At 43.8% G+C, this 20,305-nt stretch overlaps 1 protein-coding gene across 1 annotated transcript in view; it reads right to left on the bottom strand.

Moving 5' to 3' along the window:
• BMX (BMX non-receptor tyrosine kinase) overlaps positions 1-20,305 on the bottom strand; it is a 39,597-nt gene that overhangs the window by 7,521 nt on the left and 11,771 nt on the right. Inside the window, exons 7-14 of the mRNA XM_048836934.2 lie at positions 12,699-12,761; positions 11,304-11,363; positions 10,372-10,426; positions 9,116-9,195; positions 7,727-7,854; positions 7,353-7,427; positions 5,234-5,405; positions 1,457-1,673 (exon numbers count right to left, since the gene is read on the bottom strand). Coding sequence (XP_048692891.1) covers positions 1,457-1,673; positions 5,234-5,405; positions 7,353-7,427; positions 7,727-7,854; positions 9,116-9,195; positions 10,372-10,426; positions 11,304-11,363; positions 12,699-12,761 — 850 coding nt within the window. The remainder of the gene's footprint in view (positions 1-1,456; positions 1,674-5,233; positions 5,406-7,352; positions 7,428-7,726; positions 7,855-9,115; positions 9,196-10,371; positions 10,427-11,303; positions 11,364-12,698; positions 12,762-20,305) is intronic.

Raw genomic sequence — 20,305 nt, 5'->3', positions numbered from 1 at the left:
TCTCTGACCCCGGCCTGACTCTGACCCCAACTCTTGCTTACTGAACCTGGCTCTTGTGATTCATGCAACTCCTGCTCAGTGACCACTGTTCCTCACATGCAGACCATGGTGTAAATGTGACTACTAGACCACATTGCCTACGCCCTCATCATGTATATCCATGAAGTTCTTTGATTTAAAAAATGATGCACTATTTTTAATTTGTAACGATAATAATACCTAGCTCTTCTATAGCACTTGTCATCCATAGATCTCAAAGTGCTTTACAAAGGAAATCAGTATCATTATCCCCATTCTACAGATGGGTAAACTGAGGCACAGGGATGGGTGGTCACCCAGCCAACCAGTGGCAGAGCCAAGAATTGAAGGCTAGTCTTCTGGGTCCCAGACCAGTGTTCTAGCCATTAGGTAACACCTCATCAAAAGTTGCTAGTACATCAAAAGCAAGAACAACATGTGTATAATAGGAGAATGCTGACTTGGTTATTTACTATTCATTATAAAGAGAATGGAATATTGAGAGATAATTTAAGCAGTATGAGCAATGAATAGGCCAGAAAAGCACCGATCTGCACAGACTTATTTATGTGAGCATTTACCTAGAGCTATCATCCCTGCCCTGAGGGTTATTAATCCCAGGGATATGGTTCACCTCCTAAAGCCAAGTTCTGCTTTTATTCTTGGCTCTCTATGGGTTGTAACAATCAGTAACAAATTTTCAGAAATTGCCTTTATAACTTGAATTTTGTACTGATAAACTGCTCGGCATCCTGGATTTCGGAGTTGAATGTCCAAACTGGTTAGTTACATGTCCAGTTACTTGATTTGTGTACACAAATAAATAATTGCAAACACTAAAACGAATATTTAAAATGATGGTTGGCAGTGGAGATGTTGGGCTGAGGCTCCTTTGAAAATATAGCTCTCTCTATATTGTAGATTCTCGCACATTTTCCAGTGGCTACAGTTAGAACGCACAATGTCTTGACTGAGTCTGGAACATGAGTCTCCAGGAGCTAGGGAGAGTTCTCTTTCAGTGATCTCACACCATAACCAATCTGATTCCACCCGACTCTGTCTGCCAGTGTTCTTGCACACACACTCCTGCACAAACGGTGGGCCTAGATACAAGGTCCTGATTCTGCTCTCAGTTACACTAGTGTAAAGGAGAGCTAGATCACTATAAAACCAGGGTGAATAATAGAAGGAACAAGACACAACTGGGTAAAATAATGGCTTATTACAACAAAATCTGAACAGTCCAAGTTCTTGACACAGCAGCTATTCTTATAATAGTAACAAAACACCACTAAACAGAACCTTCTATTCCAGTGGCCTACATGTCCACACTATTACACTTGTTTTATGCCAGTGTGAGTTACACTGGTATAAAATAGGAGTAACAGAACACAGAATCAGGTTCTAAATCTCCTCCTCCTACCCGGCTAGAGCTTACCAAGTCTCGATGAATGAACTGCTGGCTCTCTAAGAAAGTCATAGCTTCACAAATGCTATAACATATTTCCAGCAGCTGAAAGGGTTGCAGTTCCTTTCCGTGACTCCTCAAGTAGTTAAGCAAGCAGCCGTTAGCCATATATTCTGCCACTATATAGAAGGGATATGTCTCTGTGCAAACCCCATAGAGCTTAACAAGTTTGGGATGATTAAGTTTCCTGAAACAAAAAATTAAGAAATAAATATGTTACTCTATGTTGTGAGCTTTTATTCCTTATCATTACCTTGACATTTGTAAAGTAACTTTTGGAGCAATGCAAATAAATAATAATTAATAAGAGTTCTAGCCTAGTTAGTAAAGTTTGGGTTTGATCAATGAAATCTCAGACTTAAAAATTTCCCTTTCAAGCAGAGGTTAATTTCGTTCTCCATGCTAGCATGAAACAATTGCACAAATAATCAGGAATGGTGAAACTGACTATTTTAGGTTCCAGTAGTGCAGACTTCTGAGCCTGTGCACTGCCCCACTGGCACGCACGGAGAAAGCTGAGTTAGTGTATTGGCAACTGAGATTTAAGGATTTATGCCACAGAATGGACTAGGCCCTGGAAGAGGGAACTAGTCCAGCCCACCTGTGCCTTATTAACAGCCTCTCAATATGGGCCAGACAAAGCGCAGCTGATCTCTATAAAGAGCCGGAGGAAGGCAGGAAACAAGAAGGGAAAGCTGTGGCAGAGAGTGAGAGACTCCTGCAGGGAAGATCATGCAATCAGGGGAGTTGCTCCAGCTACGAAGGGCTGAGGTTGGCCTGCTGAAGCAGGGAAGATCCTGAGACACTAGGAGAGTTTTGAGACAGTACCTCGGGGAGGATGGGTTGTCCCCAGCTTAAGTCTGGGGAAGCCTCATTTTGAACTTCTTGCTAGTAAAACCAGCCTCCATGGAGGGGTACCACTGAACAAAGAGAAGCCTTTTTTGACTTCTTGAGGAGTCCAAGAGGGGAAACTGAAGCACGGCGTAACAGAGTCATCCCAGGTCACTAGAAGGCATTCAAAAAGTGGCTATGTTCCTACTAAGCGAATGTAGCAAAGTAGAATCAGCTATTATAACCATTTCAGCTAGCCAACTGACAGGAGCACAGCACATTTCCTTATGTTGTGACATACCTGAAATGCCCTGAATAAAACTACTTGCAAACTGGTATCTGACTGTGGAGATTGGGGCGGTTACCTCCCCATTTGCCAACGTGAAATATACTGCAGATGCATTCACTGATCTGATATGTCCCACCTACTCATGCATAGGTCATTCCCACTTGCTTCTGATGACAGAAATAGATAATTCCATACATGCATGTTGAAGGAGGCGTTTCAATAATAAAGTACATGTTTAAATCACACATGCAGAAAGAAGCTCAGCAGTCAGTGAAGCTGAAGAGCAGTATAACACTGGTTACTGGTAACCCCAGCAATCTCTCTACTATTCTGTTGATGCCTCTCTAAATGTGATGCCCTAGGTGGTCACATACTCAGCCTATATCTAAAGTTGCCTGTGGTACTTATGGTTTTATTTTGAGGAGGAACTTCTTTTTCGATGACTTTTTTCGGTAAAAGAAGCAGTGAGAGATAAAAAGGCATCTTTTAAAAAGTTGAAGTCAAATCCTAGTGAGGTAAATAGAAAGGAGCATAAACATTGCCAAATTAAATGTAAAAATGTAATAAGAAAAGCCAAAAAGGAGTTTGAAGAACAGCTAGCCAAAAACTCAAAAGGTAATAACAAAATGTTTTTTAAATACATCAGAAGCAGGAAGCCTGCTAAACAACCAGTGGGCCCCTGGACAATCGAGATACAAAAGGAGCACTTAAAGACAATAAAGTCTTTGCAGATAAACTAAAAGAATTCTTTGCTTCAGTCTTCATGGCTGAGGATGTTAGGGAGATTCCCAAACCTGAGCCGTCTTTTGTAGGTGACAAATCTGAGGAATTGTCACAGATTGAAGTGTCACTAGAGGAGGTTTTGGAATTAATTGAGAAACTTAACAGTAACAAGTCACCAGGACCAGATGGCATTCACCCAAGAGTTCTGAAAGAACTTAAATGTGAGATTGCGGAACTATTAACTATGGTTTGTAATCTGTCCCTTAAATCAGCTTCTGTACCCAGTGACTGGAAGATAGCTAATGTAACGCCAATATTTAAGAAGGGCTCTAGAGGTGATCCTGGCAATTACAGATCGGTAAGTCAAACGTCAGTGCCGGGCAAATTAGTTGAAACAATAGTAAGAATAAAATTGTCAGACACACAGAAGAACATAAATTGTTGTGCAAAAGTCAACATGGTTTCTGTAAAGGGAGATCATGTCTTACTAATCTATTAGAGTTCTTTGAGGGGGTCAACAAACATGTGGACAAGGGGGATCCAGTGGACATAGTGTACTTAGATTTCCAAAAAGCCTTTGCCAAGGTCCCTCACCAAAGGCTCTTACGTAAATTAAGTTGTCATGGGATAAGAGGGAAGATCCTTTCATGGATTGAGAACTGGTTAAAAGACAGGGAACAAAGGGTAGGAATAAATGGTAAATTTTCAGAATGGAGAGGGGTAACTAGTGGTGTTCCCCAAGGATCAGTACTAGGACCAATTCTATTCAACTTATTCATAAATGATCTGGAGAAAGGGGTAAACAGTGAGGTGGCAAAGTTTGCAGATGATACTAAAGTGCTCAAGATAGTTAAGACCAAGGCAGACTGTGAAGAACTTCAAAAAGATCTCACAAAACTAAGTGATTGGGCAACAAAATGGCAAATGAAATTTAATGTGGATAAATGTAAAGTAATGCACATTGGAAAAAATAACCCCAGCTATACATACAATATGATGGGGGCTAATTTAGCTACAACTAATCAGGAGAAAGGTCTTGGAGTCATCGTGGATAGTTCTCTGAAGACGTCCATGCAGTATACAGTCAAAAAAGCAAACGGGATGTTAGGAATCATTAAAAAAGGGATAGAGAATAAGATGGAGGTATCTTATTGACCTTATATAAATCCATGGTACGCTCACATCTTGAATACTGCATACAGATGTGGTCCCCTCATCTCAAAAAAGCTATACTGGCATTAGAAAAGGTTCAGAAAAGGGCAACTAAAATGATTAGGGGTTTGGAACAGGTCCCATAGGAGGAGAGATTAAAGAGGCTAGGACTTTTCAGCTTGGAAAAGAGGAGACTAAGGGGAGATATGATCGAGATATATAAAATCATGAGTGGTGTGGAGAAAGTGAATAAGGAAAAGTTATTTACTTGTTCCCATAATATAAGAACTAGGGGCCACCAAATGAAATTAATGGGCAGCAGATTTAAAACAAATAAAAGGAAGTTCTTCTTCACTCAGTGCACAGTCAACTTGTGGAACTCCTTGCCTGAGGAGGTTGTGAAGGCTAGGACTATAACAGGGGTTAAAAGAGAACTGGATAAATTCATGGAGGTTAAGTCCATTAATGGCTATTAGCCAGGATGGGTAAGGAGTGGTGTCCCTAGACTCTGTTTGTTAGAGGGTGGAGATGGATGGCAGGAGAGAGATCACTTGATTGTTACCTGTTAGGTTCACTCCCTCTGGGACACCTGGCATTGACCATTGTCAGTAGACAGGATACTCGGCTGGATGGACCTTTGGTCTGACCCAGTATGGCCATTCTTATGTTCTTATGGCTATTCTATATTACTGAGATGACTTGTGGAAGAGCCTTATTTGCAATGTTATTTCATTAAGCAAAGTGCAGCTTACATCATGGTGTGAGCTTCCTCTATGAATTCATCTTCTGACATTGATCCTTCTTTAATCATCTTAATGGCAACATCGTACTTTCCCTTCCATTTTCCCCACTGCACCACTCCAAACTGGCCACTTCCTAATTCCTTGAGCAGGACGATTTCCTCTCGTTTCAGCTCCCAGATCCCTAGAGGGACAGAAGCAATCCCCTTTAGCTACCAGACTGATATATGCAGTCCTGGGGTCCTAAAGGTGTCCATTTGTTTCTTTTGCAATGCATGAAAGTGTGCCACATGAAGTCTATGGGTTTTATCTGCAAGTGGCAGCAGAAATGGGTACCCTGCAGCACAACCCCAGAGTGCCATTTGATACCACAGCTGAGGTATGTTAGTTCACAAAACCAGACAAAGTTTGTGTGACTTATGAAGGACTTTTGGGCCAAACAATTGAAGTATCGCCAGGCTGTTTTTCAGTTGGCTTTACAAACAAATGCAATCCCACCACATAATGTGCTAGAACATAATAAGAAAGGGCCAGATTGAGATGGCTGTGGCATGGGTGTGCAGATTGAGGGAGTGCACAAGGAGCCAGTCACTTGACCCCAGAGGGAGTTGTGGAATGTGGTCCCACGGCCTCCCAACATCCACACACATAGCTGCCTTGGGAGTAGGCTGCATGCGCTGGTGGGTGCTGACTACACTAGCATTAAGAATAATGCACCTGTGCACTCCCCATACAAGGGAGGGACTGATCACCAAAGAACAATCCCTCTCTAAACTCTATGTGCTGCAGGGTGGTTCTGCATTACCTCTGACACAGAGGTGGATCTAAGTGACTGCCAACCAGAGAGTTTAAAGCTTCTGCAGCCTTCTATAAGGCCAAGATTGGAAGTAAGGAAAATCATAATGGTTTCTTTTTATTGACAAATTATGGTGGTGTGACGATGTGAGGAATCTATCTGTACAACCTAAGGAATTCTGTGTGAGATTATGAATTCTCTCTCTGTGTCTTTATCAAACTCTATTTGGAATGTGCAGCCCTTTGTCTTCTCTGTTGTCCTTTTACCTCATCTTGGACAGAAATTCCATGGGAGTGACGCAGGACTGGCAATAGAGGGTTGTGAAATCTGGGTGGTCCTCTATTCAAATACAAGTGCCCTAAGCAATAGGCAGCTTCCTACCCAGGAAAAAATAGTCTGTCAGGGGAGAGGTAACCTGGCCACAGAGTCATCTGGTAGGGGTCTGGGATCACCTGTGGAGGCTGATCCAGGAGTCACAGGACAGAAGGACTGGAAGGTTATAAAAGGGCAGGAGCCGTTTTCCTGGGGGTCTTTGGCCATTTTCACCAGCTCAAGCAGAGGGAAGCTGCTGCAGGAGCCTGATGGGGAAGTGGGGACCCCAGCCCACCTGAACTCTGATGGACCCCAAGGGAGAGGTGAGTTAGTGGGGCATTGCATTCGGGGTGTTCAGTGTTTTCTAAATGATCTGTACCCTCTTGTCCTTTCTCTCTTAAGTAAAGAGCAATGGTAGTTTAGAATCTTGTGCAAAATCTGTCTGTGTAAGTTATGTACAACACCTACCACATGTCCCGGAGGGGTTAACCTGTTTACCCAGAGTGCCTACAAGGCTGGAGTTCTGGGAAGGGCTGTGCATAAAATGGGGGGGGGGGAAAGGGGGAATTGGGAGGGTCACTCCTGGTTGCAGAGGCTCGGCAGTTGGACCACAAGGTCTCAGCTCTCAGAAGCGAGTGCTAAACAGAGAATCTTCATCCCAAGAGTGTGCCTAGAGCCCCCAAGCCAGGGGAAGTCCCTGGACTCCATTTAGACTCTAGAGCACTGGTTCTCAACCTATTTACCATTGTGGGCCACATATGCAGCTCTCTCTGTGTCATGTGGTCTGCATTCACACAATATATATACTACCTGTATGGCCCTGAGGATGACACATGGGCCGCAGCTGTGTTCTGCGCCCCGCAGATTGAGTACCACTACTCTAGAGGATTAGAGGATTTGAGGATTCAGCATTTGGATTCCCTCACAGCAGTCTGGTGAGTGTCCAGCAGGGGGAGCTCAACCAGTGCTGTGACAGGTGGCAAACAGTGACAATAGTTTTAAAAGGGAAAATCATCTCCATACCATTTCCTAAGGATGATGTCGATGGGACCTTATTTGCTTTTGTAGTCACAGCATGTCGAAGCCTTGTAATCATACCTACAAAGAAAGCCAGTTAATGATCACAATACATGCAGCTCTCTTAAATAATAATAATAAAAATCCTAGGCAACTAACACCCCCCCCATGAACAAATTCTCAAGATCAACACCTAAAAGGGGGGTAAATTTATTCTTAGTATTTAGACCATTCAGTATAGCAAGAGATTCACCATAAATACTAGAAACCCAACAACCTGAGTCTCTCTAAATCTATCTATGGTAGGAGAAAAACATATGATAGGAGAAAAACACATTCAGAGTCACCAGAAGGGGCAAGGAGAGACAGACGTGGTTTACCTGCTGAGTTATGCTGATGATAGTGAATAAGTTGGGGAACTGAATTAAAACAGTAATTTTCAGCCAGATAATATTTGTTTTCGTAGTTTGTGTGCACATGGTAATGTTTGACAGTTCCATTTTTATCTCTGAAAAATAGCACAAAGTATTCTTTATGTAAGAGCCTTGTTAAGTGGACTCAGTAAAGTCCAAGTCTTATTTAGTTAATTAGACAGGTAGTCACCAGACTCATGATGCACCAGTTACAATTTTGATAATATTTTTTCTTTGCTGCTATCAGCTGTCATTTAGTTAAGGGGACTCTTTGCTTAATAAGTGGTATCTAAATACTTACTCTAGTAAAGGGGCTATGATAAAGTTAATTGGGCCACCCAGAGTATGATGCATCACTCCAGCCCTCCTCCAGAGCATCACTCCAGCCCTCCTTTACTTTCTATTCTGTGTGTTCCCACTCTATTGTGATGCAGTTGAATAAAGCAGCAAGTTCCCCAGCCTGCAGTCCTGTGAGTGAAGTGTTATTTTTGTTGCACTGAGTGGTCCCTTTACAAAACTACGTGTTACAAATTCTCCATATTTCCGTAGCTTCCAATATGTAGTATTCAAAATGCTGGTCATATTTATAAGGGATATCGGCTGTCCCACTGCAGGACACTAACTGCCTAGGAATAGGAAAAAACTTTTCCCATGAAAATCATAGAACCATAGCATTAGGGTCATATAGTCTAACTCCCTGCCAAGATACAGGATTTATTGTGTCTAAATGTTATTTAATGCAAACAATGGTGGTGAGGAATCAGGGTATTATATCTTCCTCTGTTGCATCTGGTACTGGCCACCTCTGATTACAGGACATTTGACTAGAAGGACCAGTGGTTTGATCCTCTAAGGCAATTTTTCTGAATGTTTACAGTTCCATTTCTAACCACTCCTTCCTTTTTCCTACCTCTCCCAAGCTTGATCTTCCCCCGCTTCCCCATTTCTCTCTCTGTCTCTCTCTCTCTTCAGTTTCCCCTCTCCTTCCAGCCATTACATTCATCTCCCATACAACATATCCTTGGAGATGCTCCATGTTCAGCTGGCAATGAAATAATAATATATCTACCAGCTCTCCCCTACTCTCTCTCCCCTGCAATGAGCACACCTCTTTGTGGTGCTTTCTGTCACTATAGCACTGGACTCAGCAAAAGGGACCAGAAGGTTAAGGCATGGATGGATTTAGAGGGATAATACTGTTTAAAAGCCTGTTTCCAAACTTGCCCAAAGTTCAGCCCAGATCTGGTGAAGTAACTTTGGTATGGAATGACTCCCCAAATGAACAAACCCGACTCCCCAAAGGAACAAACCCATGGAGTGGACAATGGAAATGAAGGCAATCCTTTGAATACTCACTCAAGAGCCTTGCTGAATACAGACATGGTGTACTTGCCCACTCGGCTTGAATTTCGAACCATAAAAGAACCTTCTTTCCCCTAATAATAATAATTAAAAAGGAAGGAAAACATCACAAGAAACACCCACTATTGGAGAAATATTTTGTAACTTTGCCTTGATGCATTTCCATAATGCCTTAAACTCACATCAGTTTTCCACTGCCTCAGTATATCTGGGTGACTAAACAGCTAGAGAGATTTTCAGTGCATATTCATTTTTAGGCTATTTTTAATGTGAGCGGCAGCTAAATCCTACTTCTTCCCTCTTTCCCATCCCCCAGTTTGGCACTATAGATTTCTGCTTTTGACGATGGTTTCCCAGGTAGGTGCTGAGATTCTGGTTCCCAATAGGACTTTCCTAGCAGTACATGTAGGAGCGACATTGGTCTTGTGCTGGAATTTGGTTGGTGTGTGGCTGGAACAAGACACTTACAAGTCCAGCTGTAGTCTAAGATTCAATGCTGCAAGATGCTGCACAACCTCATGTCCCATTCAGATCAATGGGATTTGGGACTGTTTAGCCCCTGATTGGACCATAGGTGACTAGTCCTTCTACTGGTGCCCCCTTCCTCCTAGAAATACACAGTGATTTGCCAGGATTATACTTCCTTTCTGAACTTCTGGTGCAGGCAGCTGGAAGGAAAGTTGGGCCATGGCTCCATCGAGCATGGTGTGAGCTGCAAGTGGCTGAGCACCAATGGGACAGGCAGTACACAAGGAGTGAGTGTCACGGGAGCTCGGAGGTGTAAGAGGTAAGTGTACTAGCGGCTAATATGCCATGTCTCCGATGGAACAGAATATGGCAATGCCATTGTCCAGTCGTTTCCATTTGTACATGTCATAGAATCCCCCCACAGTATTATCTGATTGGCAGTCTGTGCTCCAAAAAGACCAACATTTGAAATAGCAACGTAGAGTATTGTATGTCAGGAATGAAAGCCACTGGCAGAGCTTTGGGGGAGGGCGCTGCCTGCCCTTTGCCTAGTTTAGATTAGTGTCATTACTTAGCCACCTCTAGGGACCTTACATTCACCCACAACCTAATTACTCCTATATCTCCAAACTACATTAATACCTATGTCAGTTTCTGCCACTCTCACTGTAATACTAAAGTTATTTAAAGAACATTCACACCCTCTAGAGGCGAGGAGCAGCACTGATAACAATAGATTTAGAGAGGGGTTTAAACGCAGTTAATAAAGATATTTCCAGTACCTTCTGTCGCAGCAGTTCCTCTGACTGGGCCCTGGAGATATCACCAGCGTACCAGCTACAACAAGAAATATTGTTTACAGCATGATTTCCGAATAATGGTTTGGCAAAGTAGACCAATGAAAAACCCATACAAGATGCCTCATTTTCAAATTTGCTTTTAAAAAGCTTTCGAATTATCTATCTTGCATAGCCCCCAGTAGTAGCAGCAGCATGTTAAAGAATGGTCCATTTTCAAACACAAAGTTCCTCACCAGTGTTTTTAATAAAATCTCGGATCATTAAAATTAAGCATCTGGGGTGGCCGCTGCCTCTCCACGTTCCCTGTTCGGGGGCTTCGGGTCACTGAATCTATGTAAATAGCCCCACTCCTCTGGCCCTCTTCACCCGGCTCTAATTGGGGCCAGCATGGCACCCTGCTCTGCAGCCTTCAGAGAGTGAGGATACTTTCTTTTTCGGCAACTCTGCCATGGAGAGCCCTGCATGCACCCCCACACTGCGGGGACTTTCAACTGAAAAGCGTAACTTCTACAACCTTCAAACCTCTTTGTGATAGGCAGGCTTTACCTTACATAATATGCTCATGAGCGGCAAGCTCCCAGACGCAGGAGACAGCTACTTCATACATGTTTTCAAGTGACACTCCCCTCAGCCTCATCACAGGGATCAGTCTTTTGTGAGCACCCCCTTTTATCGGGATATCAGACAGGCTTTTCTAAAAGCCTCCCCAACTGCTGCTTTGTTGGGTGAAAACATATTCATTCCATTGGAAGCCTATGGAAGATTATTTATAATAAGGATGATTTGTATCACAGAAGGGTTGAGAGGGGGATAAAGGCTCCACTGTGCTAGGCACTGTGCAGACATCTAATGGAAAGATGGTCCTTGTCCCAAAGAGCATAAGATTTACACATGAAAACACTCCACATACTCACTCATGCTTAGCAATGCTCTCCTCTTCTTCTGATGAATGGTCACTTCCACTGGAGTTTCTCCTACAAAGACAAAACACCCCATTGAAATCATGATTAAATACGCAGACCTTCCTCAAGTCAAAACCCAAATTAAATGTATTCACACTGAACTAAGGCTAGGCTCAGCCCAAAGTGGATTTTTCCCCCTTTAGGCAAATTTGAGGATATATTTCATTTTCTTTCCATTTCTCTTTTGGTTTGGTGAGGGTGAAAAAAGTACACACTTTTCCATGGTAAAATACTCTAACCTCAGTTTTAGAGCTGCAGCTGAATGTTGCAAATGAACATGTTGCAGGTAGAAAGTCCTTTATAAGTAGTGATGCCTTGGCTAGCTGTGGGAGGAAATTTTAACTTGAGTTTTAAAAATTATCATTTGAAAAATCAGGAGCCTGCTCAGAGGGCATTCACGAGACTTCTGAGCAGAGCTTAAAGCGGCTTCGCCCCCTTTGTGATAATACCTAGTGTGCTGCAAGACTTAAACACTTTCTCGGCTCGTCCTGCTAGGCAGAGGGGCTGAACCTCTCTGCTGCAGTTGTTATGAGGAGATTGTAATTGCCTCATTGAAGCTTACACAGAAATCCTCCAAAACCCCACAAGCTCAAAATCGTCCAATAAATGTTTTTAACATCAGGGACAGAATTAAAATAGCACATGCCAAAACAAGTTACAACATAGCAAATACCTCCCCTCTCCTCTCCCTAACCCCAACAACAAACCAATAATTTAGGATTCTAATTTTTACTGCATTCTACGGCATTCAGGAAATTATAGGAAATTATATGATCACATTTTACAAAAAAGTTGTGGGCCTGATCCAACTCTGCTTACTCAGACAAACCTTTTTACAGTCTATGGGATTACTCAAATGCTCCCTGCAAACACTCAGGCAAGTGCTTAATTTTATGCACAATGTAAGTGTTTGCAAGATCAGGGCCAAAGACACTTAAAAAAATGGGTCTGATCTGGCAGGCTTCATTTAAACAAAATCATGTTACTTTCTATGGGACTACTCACATGCATAATGTTACTTACATATGTAAATGTTTGCAAGGTTGGGGCCTTAATAGTGAAGTGAGAATATGTAGGGTGAAATCCTGGCCCTATTGAAGTCAATGGCAAAACTTCCATGGATATCAGTGGGGCCAGTATTTTACCAATAATTTTTTTCATTAAATATGTATACAGCAAGGAGATGAAGATATAGTCTAGCTGATATCATTCATGACACTTTATGCAGGGTACTCAGAAAGCCATAGAATGATCATAAACCAGTGAAACATTCTGGAAATGTGGCCTGGTCTTTCCTAAAATGGTGAGGTGAAAATTTAAGCACTGAGTGGCTGGATGTTGATTTACCCAGGTTCATCATCATCCCAGGAGATCTCTTTCAGATAGGGACTTGGTGCGAAGCCTTCATTCCTGCAAATTAAACAGTTCATGATTCAGTTATCTTGTATAATTCCATCTTAAATTTGACCTTTTCAAATAGGAAATGGGATTAAACAAACTCACTCACTAACTTTTTATAGTGTCAGAGAGATTTTCATGTTTAAAATATTTTAAACTAGTCCTGGTGTTTATATGCCACATAGAGGAAGGCATGGGGAATTTTGTTGTTGTAGGAAATTACTTTTTAATACATTAAAATCTGTAACAGCCATTGAAATAACTTCCATCTTAGCGATAGGCTTTCTCAGCAGGAGTGGAGCAGTGGAGCAGGCAGTTTGTAGGTAGGGCTGCTCAATCATGTTTTGATGTACTAATGGCTGCCAGCAGCGGGTTCTCTGATCCAAAAACAATTCCCAGACATCAAAAAGTCAATGGCTGTACCAAGCACTCTCTTTCAGGTTCAATTCAGTCAAGCATCTTTATGAAGCAAAGCAGCTCGGGCTGTGAGGAGACCACCTGAGGCACTAGGCAGCATGGCAGGGCAGAGCTAAACTGTGTCGACTGAGGCGGTTTTCTGGTTGGAGACACAGGGCAACCGTATCAGTTGCAAGCTGTGTCTGTTGGAGGGACAGAAAGACAGGACAGTAGCAGTGAATGTGACCATGACTGAAGCAGAGAGACTGGGCATCTTGAGCAGAGAACTCAATGGAGTGGAAGACTTGAAGATTGCTGAGTAAGGGAACTGCCTGCTGTTTGTTTCCTCCTGTGTTAATGGAAAGAGGACAATGTGGGTCATTCGTTTCGGTAAATAAAAGAGATTACACCAAAAATATACCTGACTTGTACTTTCAATTTCTCATCCTAATAGCAACGGCCCTCCAAGGCCCTGACTCCAATTAGTCACACAGGTCAAAGGGAAACACCATGCATAATTCTCTTTCTCTCTCTCTGCTCCTTCCCTTCAGCTCAGGATGCTGTGTTTGAGCTGTGAGAGCCTGGAGCTGATTGCATCAGGTGTATACATACACCACTTAGCCATCAACCAAGCAGTCATGCACTCTGCACTCTGTGCATTAAACTGGGTAGCCCCTCACACATACTAATTTGTTGCTGGCCTTCTGCTTTCTTTGATTCCATGGAACTTTTTACAGTGTGATGAATATCAAGCTGGGTATTGTGTGTTAGAAGCTAATGTTTCTTTATTTGTTTCTTTCTTTATTTACAAATTGTACTTGAATCAATGAGTTATTAGTCGACCAGCCAAAACTCCACTCAGTCCAAACTCTCTTCAGTCTGTCTGGGACCTCTCTCAGCTGAACATAGGTATTGCTCCCAGCTGGAGATTAATGAGAAAATACCTTCCTTTAATTTGCTGAAGGAGGTTCCTCCCTTTGTGGACCACAAGGGAAATAACCAAGAAAATCTATAGAAAGGGGTCCCCAGTCATTGCGGTAAAACATTAAGGGCTTGTCTCCATGGGGGTTTTAATCCAGACCAAATCAAGTTAATGTGGTTTGAAAACACTTGTGTACACATGACGCAACCAATCACTGTGTATTAATTCCACATCTATCAGGTGTTCTGGAGTTGTCCTGTCCAGTGGACTAGGTTCACTTCAAATTGTATTAGTTTGGTCTTTTGTTTGTGTGCATGCAGTTGCTGTGCACCACTTCTTGTATGCTTCCACTGGCAATCCCATAGTGCTTTGCAGGTTGACCATTACTGACCTGTCTGTTTACTTGTGTGCACACCCTGCCCTGGGATCAAGTTTACAGGATGTCCCTTCCCCCTTTTAAAAGCTGGTGCAGAGCTAGATTTTGCTATTTGCTCCTGGATCCCAGTGTATCATTCTGGTGATACCACTGCGATAGGGCTCCAGAAGCCCATATCATGCCTTGTGCAGCCCCTTGGATCTCAGCTGAGACCCTGGATCTCATCATCATCTAGGGGAGCAGCTTTGGTTCAGGAAGCTCTTTGCGGCCAGCTACAGGAATGAGCAGTTTTTTGTGGACACTGCAAAGCAGATGTCTGTGAGGAGCCATGAGTGGGTTGCCACCCAGTGCTGGATAGAGCAAGCAGCTCAGGAGAAAATACATTGAAATGAGGGATAAAAGGAGACAATCTGGCAGGGGACATGTGACCTGTCCATTTTTTGATGAACTGGACAGGCTTCTACATGATTATAGTATGACCCTTCCCAGGCACTATTTGGAGCCTGCTGCCTGTGTTCTGCCCTCCACCCACGATGACTGGCTCAACCAGTTGGAAAATGAGAAGGTGGATGCCGGAGAGGAGCTGCCCTGGAAAACCAGGATCTTTTTGGGACTAAGAATGCTGACGATGGCCAGCTGGAAAGCCCGCCCCAATCCTGACCTGCTACAATGGACCCTGATTCCTGCCTTGTCTTGTTGGAGCCAGAGTCCCAGCCAGAAAACCAGGCTGCGACCGAAGAATCAGATCCCTTGGAGGGAACTTCAGCAGGTTGGAAACCTGTCCTTTCAATTTATTATTATTGTTGGCAGATGTGAATTAGAACCCTCCCGCTCCCTACCCCCTTTTGCTATTTCAAAATGGCACATATCCTGACCCTCTGTGCCCTGTCCCACGGCAGAGTTGAATACAGAAAGCATTCATTTGTGCAAAATCCCACAGTTTGTTGAGACACTGGTTACAGGAAAATAATTGGGGTTAGTTTTCATAGTTCACCTGAGGTATGAGTGCAAATTGCATGCGCAGACCAGGCTGAGGTACAAATGCCATGTAACAAGCAGCTTAGCGGATAACCATAGCAGCCCCCCAACCTGAAGCAAATACTCACCAGCAACTACACACCACACAACAAAAACACTAACCCAGGAACCAAACCCTGCAACAAACCTTGCCTGCATATCTATTCAAGGACACCATCATAGGACCTAACCACGTCAGCCACACTATCAGAGGCTCGTTCACCTGCACATCTACCAATGTGATATATGCCATCATATGCCAGCAATGCCCCTCTACCATGTACATTGGCCAAACCGAACAGTCTCTGCACAAAAGAATAAATGGATACAAATCTGACATCAGGAATTACAACATTCAGAAACCAACAGGAGAACACTTCAACCTCCCTGGTCGCTCAATAACAGACTTAAAAGTGGCAATTCTTCAACAAAAAAACTTCAAAAACAGACTCCAACGTGAAACTGCAGAACTGGAATTAATTTGCAAACTGGACACCATCAAATTAGGCCTGAATAAAGACTGGGAGTGGATGAGTTATTACAAAACCTAATTTTACCATAGCAATTTCCCCCTACTGTTACTCACACCTTCTTGTCAACTGTTGAAATGGGCCACCCTCATTACCACTACAAAAGTGATTTTTCTTCCCTTGATATTCTACTGATAATTAAGTTGTCTCATTAGACTGACCCCCCAACCTGGTAAGGCAACTCCCATCTTTTCGTGTACTATGTATAAATATACCTTCTACTGTATTTTCCACTTCATGCATCTGATGAAGTGGGTTCTAGCTCACAAAAGCTTATGCCCAAATAAATTTGTTAGTCTCTAAGGTGCCACAAGGACTCCTCATTGTTTTTGCTGATACAGACTAACACGGCTACCACTCTGAAACCTGTAACCATAGCAGGGCCTTTCTGGTTTTCTCTGTGCTGTCTCCATGTCTGCAGGAGAGGTATAGCAGAACTTAAAACTGAGAAATTGCTGAATTTTGTTTAGCACGTTATACAGAATAGTTGCATGCCCAGTCCCCACCCCCTAGCATAGCTTGCAAGCCTCTTCCACTCCTGCAGCACTTCTGGGGGTCCATCCTGGTGAATAACTTCACACCATATGTCGCTGGTCTGCCTTTTGCCTTTAAGAATAAGGCCATTCTGTGCCTCCTCGTCACCCTCCTCAGCATAATGTCACTGAGAGTCAGGACAGCCTAAAGGGGATGTAGAGAGGATTACAATCTAGCTTTCCCCCTGATGCTCCCCATAGTCCTCCCTTTGCACCTCAGACACCACAGAAATGCCTCCAGTGTCCAAACAAATCTGCAAAAGCAAACCTGGAACATAGCTCTGACCACCCCCACCCCTACCAACAGCCTGAAAGCAGATACAGGACACTGAAATCCAAATGCAGCCAGCACCTTCTCTCCATGCAAACCACTGACCATCTTTGAGATTCCCCCAAGACTGGGAAGAGACTCGGGGAGGAAAAGTCACATATACAAAGAAGCTATTAGGATTTGTCTGTCATATAAACAGTACACAACTGTTTTTTCCCCTTACTCCCACAATCCCTGCAACAGCCAGACCATCAAGGCCTCTATATATTGCTGACAGGCTGGTCAACCTGACGGGGAGAAAAAGGAAGACTCGCAATGAGATATTTGCAGAACGCATGGCTGAGTCACAAAGGAAAACCAGACTGGCTGAGAGGTGGAGGCAGTACATGAGGACTGAGTGGGAGAAAGAAATGCAGCTCTCCCAGGAGATAGTGACAGTGGCCAAGAACAGAGACCAGAGAAAGCATGGCTGTGGCTAAGGTCAACATCGCCATGGCCAGGGAGCACACGGTAAAACACAGACAGATGCAGAGGCAGCTCATGGATGCTGTCCTGAGCCAGAATGCCATTCACTTCTCAGATCCAACCTCTGGGCACCGAGAACACTGACTCCTGGGACCCCTGCGGCACCTTTGACAACTTTGAGCCATGGCACTCAACCCCAGAATCTAGAGGCAAGGTGTATTCTCGCTTGTGACTTTATGCAAACCCCCCACCCCCCAGTGTTGTATTTGAAATGTTCACACTGTTGCATTAATGAAATGTTTGTGTACAGTTGGTTAGCTAGTAGATTGGTTAGTTAAATGCATTTCCAAATACAAATACATTATTTTTTCCATTGGCTTCATTAAAACCTTATTATTGGTTTTTGTTGTTGTTTCATAATAAAAACAAAAGGAGTACTTGTGGCACCTTAGAGACTAACCAATTTATTTGAGCATGAGCTTTCGTGAGCTACAGCTCACTTCATCAGATGCATACCGTGGAAACTGCAGCAGACTTCATATATACACAGAGAATATGAAACAATACCTCCTCCCACCCCACTGTCCTGCTGGTAATAGCTTATCTAAAGTGATCAACAGGTGGGCCATTTCCAGCACAAATCCAGGTTTTCTCACCCTCCACCCCCCCACACAAATTCACTCTCCTGCTGGTGCTAGCCCATCCAAAGTGACAACTCTTTACATAATCAAGTCAGGCTATTTCCTGCATAAATCCAGGTTTTCTCACATCCCCCCCACCCCCATACACACACAAACTCACTCTGCAGCAGGAGAGTGAGTTTGTGTGTGTATGGGGGTGGGGGGGATGTGAGAAAACCTGGATTTATGCAGGAAATAGCCCGACTTGATTATGTAAAGAGTTGTCACTTTGGATGGGCTAGCACCAGCAGGAGAGTGAATTTGTGTGGGGGGGGTGGAGGGTGAGAAAACCTGGATTTGTGCTGGAAATGGCCCACCTGATGATCACTTTAGATAAGCTATTACCAGCAGGACAGTGGGGTGGGAGGAGGTATTGTTTCATATTCTCTGTGTATATATAAAGTCTGCTGCAGTTTCCACGGTATGCATCTGATGAAGTGAGCTGTAGCTCACGAAAGCTCATACTCAAATAAATTGGTTAGTCTCTAAGGTGCCACAAGTACTCCTTTTCTTTTTGCGAATACAGACTAACACGGCTGTTCCTCTGAAACCTGTCATAATGAAAACAGTTCACAGTGCATCCATTATGAGTCATCATTGCATTTAACACAGAAAATCCTTTAAATAAAGCTGAAATAATTCATAGGGTTTTACATAAGTACACACTTCAATCACCTACACACAATCCCCCAGTGCTCGCAATGTCTGTATCCCAGCACAAGCCCCCTGGGCTGCCACATTCAGGCACAAGACTCAAAATATGAAAACAGGCATCCCTGGCAGCATTCTCCCAGCTGTTAGTGTTCTCTAGGGGATACTCTGCTGGCTGCTCGAACCTCCAAGCAAGTCTGTCTTAACATCAGCCTCCCACCCATCAGCATGGTTCCTTCCCTCCTTGCTCTCACAAATATTGCACAGAAGCATGATGTGCAGCTAAAATGCTTGGAAAAAAAATTTCTGCAGCTTCCAACCTATTCCATGAACAGCACCATCTGCCTTTCAAATGACCTAATATACACTCGACCCTCATTCTGCAATTACTGAGGCAATGGTTAAAATGTCTCCTCCTTCTGTCCCAGAACAAGTGTATGGCTTCATTAGCCAGGGCATCAGGGGGTAAGCCAGGTCTCCCAGAATAATCAGCCCAACCTCCATACTATTAATGTCCACAGTGCTTCTGAGGGGGAATAGTCTTTTCTCCATTAATCTAAATAGAACTGAGTTCCAAAAGATCCTAGCATTGTGGATGCTTCCAGAGCACCCTGCATTTATGTCTGTCATGCTGCCATGGGAGTCCACTTGTCCTTGGTGAAGCTTGGAGAAGTACCCTCTTCTGTTTATAAATTCTGCAGCCCGGTGGGAGAGGGGGGCAAAAGATAGGCATATGGGTCCCATCACTTGCCCCTATACAGTTTGGGAACCCCATGCATGCAAAGCCATCAGTAATCTCCTGAGCATTATACAGCTTCATGACCCAATTAGACAGCACCTGATCAATGACCTAGTAGAGAATGGTCCCAACGATTGATCTCCCTGCACTGGATTGGTTGGCTACAGACTGGTAACATTCTGGGGTGGCCAACTTCTGGATGGTAGCTATGACCTGCTTCTCCACCGGTGTGGGGCACAGCATGTTGGCATGCTGTTGCTGCAGCTCTAGGGTCAGTTTCATGCAGATCTCAAAAAAGGTTTCCCATCTGGTAGTTCTATGGCCACTGCTGGTCACCCCGGCTCTGCAGAACGATCCTCTCCCACCAGTCCACACTGGTTTCCTGAGCCCAGAAGTGGCACTGAATGCTGTGTAGGTGATCCAGGAACTCGCCCTCTTGTTCCAATGGCATCCTCCTGTTCTTCTACCTTGTCCTGCTGCCCCCGCAGTAGAGTATCCCCCTGATGCTGGAGGAGCTGTTGCTGATGCCATAGGATATTCTCCAGCTCCCATGTCATTCTCTTGGGCGGTGCAACAGGCATTCGGCCAGCTCTGAGTGCTGTAATACAGCCCAAGCAGCCTGTGCATACTCATGCTTATCACCATAGCAGTGTGCAGCATTGTGGGGTCCATGCTGGATGACAGTATTTCAGAAATGTTGCGAGCCCGCCCAGAAAGGAAGTATGGGGCGGAGACGGTGAAAACGTGATTTTTTAAATAAAATTGAACCTGCCTGCCTTTCCACACTTCACAGAGAAAGCAATCCCAGGATTCATGCTGCTCGGCAGGGAAGCCCAGACGTATCCCTTGGAAATACATTCCATGGGACACCTCTGGAGAATGCTGTGCCCTCAGTTTGCAGCAAACTGCTGTCATGTGTTCACATGATGTGAACTGAAAATGGAACAGTTGTTCCATATGCACACTGTTGGTGCAA

Source organism: Caretta caretta, chromosome 1 (assembly GCF_965140235.1).
Source record: "Caretta caretta isolate rCarCar2 chromosome 1, rCarCar1.hap1, whole genome shotgun sequence".
Lineage (NCBI taxonomy): Eukaryota > Metazoa > Chordata > Testudines > Cheloniidae > Caretta > Caretta caretta.
The sequence above is the reverse complement of the archived record's forward strand: the minus strand, read 5'-3'. Positions and strand labels throughout refer to the sequence as shown.